This window comes from Rana temporaria, chromosome 4, assembly GCF_905171775.1.
Source record: "Rana temporaria chromosome 4, aRanTem1.1, whole genome shotgun sequence".
NCBI lineage: Eukaryota > Metazoa > Chordata > Amphibia > Anura > Ranidae > Rana > Rana temporaria.
This window is the reverse complement of record NC_053492.1, coordinates 117,366,325-117,375,395: the sequence shown is the minus strand read 5'-3', so window position 1 is coordinate 117,375,395 and position 9,071 is coordinate 117,366,325. Positions and strand designations below refer to the sequence as shown.

General features: G+C 44.7%; 1 protein-coding gene across 1 annotated transcript; it reads left to right on the top strand.

Annotated features, from left to right (window-relative positions):
• The first annotated feature begins 5,144 nt into the window (after positions 1-5,144).
• LOC120935316 lies at positions 5,145-8,850 on the top strand. Its single transcript, XM_040347447.1, has 2 exons — positions 5,145-5,594; positions 8,569-8,850. Exons 1-2 carry the CDS (start codon positions 5,212-5,214, stop codon positions 8,798-8,800), a joined length of 615 nt encoding a protein of 204 aa, XP_040203381.1. The 5' UTR covers positions 5,145-5,211; the 3' UTR covers positions 8,801-8,850.
• The last annotated feature ends 221 nt before the right edge of the window (positions 8,851-9,071 follow it).

The window sequence follows — 9,071 nt, the reverse complement described above, 5'->3', positions numbered from 1 at the left end:
CGAGACTGAAGGAAAAATCTCCTTCGCCCATCCCCATAGCTCTGCTGGGCGGAAGTGACGTCAAAACGTCAGTCCCGCCCAGCCTCTTAAAGAAACATTTTTTTTTTTGTCATTTGAAAAAATGACATTTCCAAATTTTTTTTTTTTTTTTTGCATTTAAGCCTAAATATGAGATCTGAGGTCTTTTTGACCCCAGATCTCATATTTAAGAGGACCTGTCATGCTTTTTTCTATTACAAGGGATGTTTACATTCCTTGTAATAGGAATAAAAGTGATAATTTTTTTTTTTTTCAGTGTTAAAAATTGTAAAATAAATAAAAATAAATGCGAAAACCCCCAAAAAAATTTTTTAAAGCGCCCCGTCCCGACGAGCTCGCGCGTAGAAGCGAACGTATACGCTAGTAGCGCCCGCATATGAAAACGGTATTCAAACCACACAAGTGAGGTATCGCCGCGATCGTTAGAGCGAGAGCAATAATTTTAGCCTTAGGCCTACTCTGTAACTCAAAAAATGCAACCTGTAGAATTTTTTAAACGTCGCCTATCAAGATTTTTAAGGGTAAAATTTTGACGCCATGCCACGAGCGGGCGCAATTTTTAAGCGTGACATGTTGGGTATCATTTTACTCGGCGTAACATTATCTTTCACAATATATAAAAAAATTGGGCCAAATTTATTGTTGTCTTATTTTTTAATTTAAAAAAGTGAATTTTTTCCAAAAAAAGTGCGCTTGTAAGACCGCTGCGCAAATATGGTGTGACAAAAAGTATTGCAATGACTGCCATTTTATTCTCTAGGGTGTTAGAAAAAAATATATATAATGTTTGGGGGTTTTAAGTAATTTTCTAGCAAAAAAAAATGGTTTTGTCTCGTAAACACTGACTGAAAAACAGGCCCGGGGCTAAAGTGGTGACATTTTTTGTTTTTGTTTTTTATTGCATTTTAGTGTAAATATGACATCTGAGGTCTTTTTGACCCCAGATCTCATATTTGAAAAGGTCCTGTCATGTTTGTTTCTATTACAAGGGATGTTTAAATTCCTTGGAATAGGGATAAAAGTGACACATTTTTTTTGTTGTAAAAGAACAGTGTAAAAAAATAAAACAAAAGGTAACATAAATAAGACATTTTTAAACGCTCCCTGTCCCGCCGAGCTTGCGTGCATAAGCGAACGCATATGTGAGCAGCGTCCGTATATGAAAACGGTGTTCAAACCACACATGTGAGGTATCGCCGCGATCGTTAGAGCAACAGCAAGAATTCTCGCCTTAGACATTCTCTGCAACTCAAAACATACAACCTGTAGAATTTTTAAAACGTTACCGTTTACCGTTGCAGGTTACCTTTCGTTGGCTCTGATAGGCACTTCCGTACAGCCAACCAGCTGCCGTTATTCAGATGGCCGGACATGAGCGCCGACCATCTGAATAGAACAGCGGCAGCGGAGATAATAACATAGATTTGTGCAATGCATGAATCGATGTTATTAGACTCAGTGGCGGTGAGAGCCAGAGGGGGCGGCGCTCCAGCGCCCTCTATGGACGAACCGCCACTGGCGGGGATCGCTCCGTAGATCCCCGCTTAGCCGTCGGATGACAGGGCGCTCTCCGCACACTGTGCAGGGACCGCCCTGTCTTTTCTCTGCTCTCCCCTATGGGGGGATCGGATGAACACGGACCGTGTGTCCATGTTCATCCGATCCGATCAGCAGACGGAAGGAAAAATAGGACATTCTTCCATCTGCAAAATCGGATCTTTGCGGAGGCGGGTGATTACGGGTGTCAGTGGATGTTTATGCGCTGTCACCCGCAATCACATAGGGACCGATGTATGTCCCTTTTTCATCCGCAAACGGATGGATGAAAAAGCGGACATACGGTCCGCACGTCTGAAAGGGCCCTAAGAGAAATATGGAAATAAAAAAATAAATAAAATGCTTCGGCCCTCCTTCTCCTTAACCACTTCCATACAGGGCACGTATACACCTTCCCGCCCAAGCCAATTTTCAGCTTTCAGCACTGTCGCACTTTGAATGGCAATTGCGCGGTCATGCTACACTGTACCCAAACAAAACTGGCGTCCTTTTTTTCCCACAAATAGAGCTTTCTTTTGGTGGTATTTGATCACCTCTGCGATTTTTTTTTGTGCACAACAACTAAAAAAAGACTGAAAATTTTGAAAAAAAATATGTTTTTATTTTTTTCTGTTACTTTTTTTGTAAATAAGTACGTTTTCTTTCAATTACGGGCACTGATATGGCGGCACTAATGGGCACCGATGAGATGGCACTGATGGACATCGATGACGTAGTACTGATGGGCACAGATGAGGTGGCACTGATTGGCAGAGCTTGTATGCGGCACTGATGGGCACACATAGGCGGCACTGATGGGCACACATAGGCGGCACTGATGGGCACACATAGGCGGCACTGATGGGCACACATAGGCGGCACTGATGGGCACTCATGGGCGGCACTGATGGGCGGCACTGGGCACTCATAGGCGGCACAGATGGGCACTCATGGGCGGCACTTATGGGTGGCACTGATGGCTACTTATGGGTGGCACAGATGGGCACTGATAGGTGGGCACTGGGCATGGATGGGCACTGTGGGGTGGCACTGATGGACACTGTAGGGTGGCACTGATGGACAATGTGGGGTGGCACTGATGGACACTGGGGCGGCACTGATTTAGCTATGTTGCCAGTCAGTGCCCATTTGTGGGCACTGATTGGCATCTTTTTTTTTAATGCTTTTTTTTTTTTTTTTTTTTACAGACTTTTTTTTTTTTACAGACTTTTTTTTTTTTTTTTGCCCACCCTAGTGGTCCAAGGTGGGCTTCCCTGGTGGTCCATGTGGCGATCCGAGGGGGGGCTGCGCTGATAAACAATCAGCGCGAGCCCCCCCTGTCAGGAGAGCCGCAGATCGGCTCTCCTATACTCGCGTCTGTCAGACGCGAGTGAGGAAGAGCCGACAACGGCTTTTCCTGTTTACATCGTGAACAGCCGTGATTCGACACGGCTGATCACGTGGTAAAGAGTCTCCGTGAGAGACTCTTTACCGAGATCGGTGTTGCGGGGTGTCAGACTGACACCCCGCAACAACGATCGCCGCGATGCGAGCCCCCGGGGGCGCACAGCGGCTCAGAATCCTGAGGACGTCATATGACGTCCGGTCAGGATCAGACAACCACTTTGCCGCCGTCAATATGTCATTGGCGGGCGGCAAGTGGTTAAAGCTTTTTTCCTTAAAAGACTTTATTCCATATCACTTTCCCCCACATTTCTGCCTCTGCTGACATATAGGTGGAAATGACCAAATCGAGGCAGGATATGCTAGGCCGGGAGGGGTGGGGTTCAGAACTGTACAGTGTTTGATATAAAGGTGGGAGGCAGGGCTAGTTATTTGCTAGTTATGGGCAGATGTATGTCTTCTGTAGTAGTTTTGGGGCATTTTAATTGATTATGTTTTTTTCTCTCAACAGCCATGAAAATTACGAATATTCAAATGGACGATAAACTCTACATTAGTACCGGATCACAGCTGCTTATCCCATGCAGCTTTTATGCAGATGAACCCGTCCAGAGGAGCGCCATCACTCTGGAATGGGGAAAAACAACAGAAGAGGGTGGGATGTACACCCGCCTAATCTACCTAACTGTAACCACCTCCAATGTTATCCTGAGAGAGCAACACCATGACACGAGGGTGCAATTATTTATCTCTCGCGTGCCCCAAGGGAACTGCTCCTTGGTCATAGACAACGTCAATGAGGAGGACGGTGGAATATATGAACTTCATCTGAAGATCAAGGGGTTCACAAACAATCAAATTTCAAAAGTCAGAATCATTGTCTTCAATCAAAATGAAGTGACAGGTAAGTCTTACAGAATAAAGCCAGCCATACATAGAATGAAATTTGGCCCAATCAGCAGGGACTGGCCTAATTTCAATCCATGTATGGGCATTGTGATTGTACAGAAGTTGATCTACCGACCGCTATAGCCTGCAACACTAATCAGTGTATTCTGATGGTAGGGAAGTCTCCCCGCTGTCAGAATACAATATCTCATTGGGGGGGATTCCCCCATCTACCATGAAATGTGCAGATGAGGGAATCGTGTCCGTTTTTTTTGTTCAATCAGCAGGTTGAACAAAAGAAAGATCTATCTATAGGCTGCTTAAAGCTCAACTCCATCTTTTGACGTACTTTACATAGTTTGTTTGTGACACCTTGGCACAAATGAACTATGTCCCTCACTAACATGTGAGGCCGCTAGATGTGCGGTATAAACTCTATGTAGCATATAGAATACCGTGCTGTGTTTTCTGGGTTCAAGCCAAGACTTTCTGTCTCATACTTCAAGCTTCCTCTGATTGGCTGAGTCAATATCAGCCAATCTGAGGAAGCTTTGTATGCATTGATAGAATACACCGCTTTCTGTGAATAGCTTAGCGTCGCTGTGATAGAATCTACTATGTTCCGGGCATGAGACAGGAAGTCTTGGCTCGAACCCGGAACAGCCATGGCTATATACAGTTTATACCGCACATCCAGCGGCCTCACATGTTAGTGAGAAACATAGTTGGTTTGGGCTAAACTGGCCCAATTGGAATGTAAATGTAAAGTGTGTCCAAAGATGGAGTTGAGCTTTCAGGCTTTAGAGATCATAAATAAAATGTAACAGGAAATTGTCTGTTTTGGCAATAGCAGCCAAAGGCCAGTTTACATTTGTGTGGTGCGTTTACATGCGATTCAGGTGCATTACCATTGAACGCTTGATAATATGCATTTTCCTAAAACGCACAGGAGTAAATGGGGCCTAAAAGTGCAGTATTAACAAACTGTGGAAACCATACAGACTTCACACACTCTAGCTGCATATACCCCCTTCCTTTACCAAAGTTACTTAGAAGGATAAATGCAATTTGAACTAATGTCACAATACATATACCAAGCATAGTTACAGAATGTTTTGCATCTTTAGAAAGAATGCAATGCATTCTTTGATTGGATGAGGTGCAGAGCATGACGTCACCACCCTACCTAGTCCAATCAGAGAACACTTTGCATTCATTCAGAAAATGCAAAGTATTCTGAGTGCAAAGCATTCAGGAAATTGTTACTCAGACTGCGGACAGATAGATGTGAAAGGATCACTATTACCAACTTTTCTTACCATTTGTGAATTTACTATTTAGAGGATGCCCAGACTAATTCTTCCTTTACCACTTTTGTTTTTTTTTATTATCCCCACAGGAATGCTTCCAAGAGAAACAGAGAACCTGAGATCCTTGGTGAATTCTGACGCCGATGAGAACACACAGGCCTCATTGGACCAAGAGGGCTCTACTGACGCTGTCACTGGGACCAGCCAGACAGTGACCGAAAAGGAAGTTCACCATGAAATGGCCACTAATGGCGAGATCCTTCCGTCAGACACTCAGAACCATAATGGGGGTGCTCTGTATTTTGACATGCTTTTACACAGCATGGTTAAAAGCGGAAAAATCGTTTACATCGCTATCCCAATGGCAATCGGCCTTGTTCTTGTAATAGTGGCCTGTATAGGAGGATGCTGCTTAGGGTAAGTGCAACACTTTCATACTTTTATCTTGCTATAAACATATAGCCAGATTCAGAGAAGTTTACGCCGGCGTATCAGTAGATACGCCGTTGTAACTCTGAATCTGCGCCATCGTAAATTTAAGTGTATTCTCAAATAGAGATACACTTAAATCTAGCTAAGATACAACGGCGGGCGCCGTCGTATCTTAGCTTTCTATTTAGGCCGGCTGCTAGAGGCGTGTACGCTGATTTACGCCTAGAATGTGTAAATCAGCGAGATACGCCTATTCACGAACGTACGCTTGCCCGTTGCAGTAAAGATACGCCGTTTACGTAAGGCATTTTCAGGCGTAAAGTTATTCCACCAAAAAGCTGGCCTAGCCAATGTTAAGTATGGACGTCGGTCCCACGTCGAATTTTGAATTTTTTACGTAGTTTGCGTAAGTCGTCCGTGAATGGGGCTGGGCGTCATTTACGTTCACGTCGAAACCAATAAGTCTTTGCGGCTTAATTTGGAGCATGCGCACTGGGATATGTCCACGGATGCGCCGTTCGTAAAAAACGTCAATCACGTCAGGTCACGATTCATTAGCATAAAACACGCCCACCTCTTCACAATTTGAATTAGGCGCGTTTAGGCCGGCACATTTACGCTACGCCGCCGTAACTTAGGACGCAAGTGCTTTGTGAATACAGCACTTGCCTCTAACTTACGGCGGTGTAGCGTAAATGAGATACGCTACGCCTGCCTAACGTTAGGCGCGTCTTTTTGAATCCAGCTAATAGTCTTATGATGGCCATAAATTAAACAATTTTGTATAGAATCATATTTTTCATTGATTTACTGTCTGATTGGAAATATGACCTGAAGTATCCAAAAGATTGTTTAACTACTTGCCGTCAATTACACGCACTTTTTACGTCGGCAGAATGGCACAGACAGGCAAATGGGCGTACAGGCACGTCCCTTTAAATTTGCCACCGGAGTGCCCCCTTGCCGTGAGCTCCATGACCGTGCCGCTGGATGTCATGAAGTGGCAGAACGGGGGGGGTGCCTGTGTGAACAAGGCATCTCCCTGTTCGGCCTAGTGAAAGGACACTGATCGTCTGTAAGCCCAGCCCCCACACAGTTGGAAGAACTCCCTAGGACACACTTAACTCCTTCCTAGCCCCCTAGTGGTTAACCCCTTTCCTGCCAGTCACATTTATACAGTTATCAGTGCATTTTTATAGCCCTGTTCGCTGTATATATGTGAATGGTCCCAAAATAACGTCAAAAGTGGCCGATGTTTCCGCCATAATGTCGCAGTCACGATAAGAATCGCTGATCGGCGCCATTACTAGTAAAGAAAACAAATATTAATAAAAATACCATAAAACTATATCCTATTTTGTAGACACTATGGTCCGGATTCACAAACAGCGGCGCATATTTATGCCGCCGTAGCGTATCTTCTTTACGCTACGCCGACGCAGTGCATAGAGGCAAGCACTGGATTCACAAAGCCAGTGCTGCCAAATCTGCGATGGGTTTCCTAGGCGTAAGTGGGCGTGAGCCATGCAAATGAGGCGTGACCCCATGCAAATGATGGGCTGAGTCTCAGACAGATACGTATAATTAACGGCGCATGCGCCGTCCCGTGGATGCATCCCAGTGCGCATGCTCATAATCACGTCAGAACAACTGCCTAAGATACGACGGATCACTGCCTACGGCGTGAACGTAACCTACGCCCAGCCATATTCACGTCCAACGTAAACAAAGTAAAATACGACGGCTTGTGTTCCCTGGTCCATACCTTTGCATGGGTTGCACCTCATATATGGGGAATAACTTTACGCCGGACGTACGACGTACGCAAACCGCGTATATTATGCGCCGGGCGCAAGTATGTTCGTGAATCGGCGTATCTCCCTCATTTGCATATGTGCATAGAAAATCAATGGGAGCGGCAAATGCGCCCAGCGTAAATATGCGCCCACTCTACGCCGGCGTAGACAAGTTACGTCGGTCGGATGAAGCCTGTTTTTAGGCGTATCTTAGTTTGTGGGCACAGCGCATAGATACATCGGCGCATATTTACACTTACGCGGCGTATCTGGAGATAGTGGCCGGTCAATTGGCAGCCAGATCCTCCGGGGCTGAAGTGGTTAATGCACCATATGCTTAAGAATCATATTGCGTTTTCTACTTTCCTACAATTGGATTTTCCTGCCCAGGCCGATCAGCATAATTTTGATAAAATTGATCGGTTTTACTTAAATTTGTTTGGTGAACATGTGTCTTTCACAATGAATAGATCCAATCATATTATCCGATTCTGTGAAGAAGTTTTCAATCAGATCGTTACGCGTATGACCATATTGTCAAGCATATCAGCTTTCTCCTGGAGTCTTTGATGTATATTCCGTCATGACAGATTCTCATTTTGTAGTTACAGAGCTTGCAAAACAATACATATAATAATAATATAATAATGACTATTTAGCACTAAGCTTCCCAATCCCACAACTGTCAATGACATAACCTCAGGGAAAGTAGAAGCTCTGGCACTGGAGAATGGAGAGTTGAGTGTCAGGAAGACTAGTGTGGGAGGGCTCTGGTTTATTTTCAAACTGGGTTGGGACTGTTCATGTACTGACCAAGCCAAGGATCCAAAGAGGCTGTAGAGTAATAAATTCCACCTAAGCACTGTTGCTACCCTGGAGATATTTTAGACCAGGTAAAATTTATATTAAAGAACCCACGGCCCACGCAAAACTGATTTCTCAGTGTGTGCTAGATATTATAGAGTTAGATGTGACAACTTGGTATAAAAGCAGCTTTTAGACAATTACACGGGCTAATTTGGGAAAAACGTTTTGGGGACTTTTAAAGGAATAAATAACTGCAGTTTTTATAAAGTTTCTTAATTTCTTAATTTTTAGATTTTCTCTACACATCGTTAAACATTAAATTAAACTTATTTTTTTCGTCCCTTCTTTACCCACAGAATTCAGTGCTACAAACGCTGTAAAAAGCCTGAAGATAAGTACAAGGCTATGCAAGAGAGACGCCCGGTTAGAGATTCATCAGACCCAAGTGGATCAGAAGAGACCACAGGAAGAGTGTCCAAAGATCTATCTTCAATACCACCAGAAAGGACTACTGTCATTAATATGTCATCGCCTTCCACAGCCTCAGCTTCCTGCCCGTCATACACCATCACCATGCCTTTAGAATAAGATTGACATCCTGCCCAATGTATATGTAGTGGCAGGGCATGTGTGACAGGGGGGGGCAGTATGTCAGAGGGGCAGTGTGACAGGGGGACATTATGATGGGGAAGTGTGACAGGTGGGGGGCAGTGTAAGAAGTGGCGGGGCAGTGTGACAGGGTGGGGGCAGTGTGGCAGGGGGACAGTATGGTGGGGAAGTGTGACAGGTGGGAAGGCAGTGTGAGAAGTGACGAGGCAGTGTGAGAGGTGGTGGGGCAGTGTGACAGGGGGACAGTATG

Bases quoted from the DNA above. Each gene is read 5' to 3' on its own strand.
- LOC120935316 (XM_040347447.1), top strand. From the start codon at position 5,212: ATGCCCAGACTAATTCTTCCTTTACCACTTTTGTTTTTTTTTATTATC. The intron at 5,595-8,568 runs GTAAGTGCAACA...CTTTACCCACAG, and splicing joins ATAGGAGGATGCTGCTTAGG to AATTCAGTGCTACAAACGCT.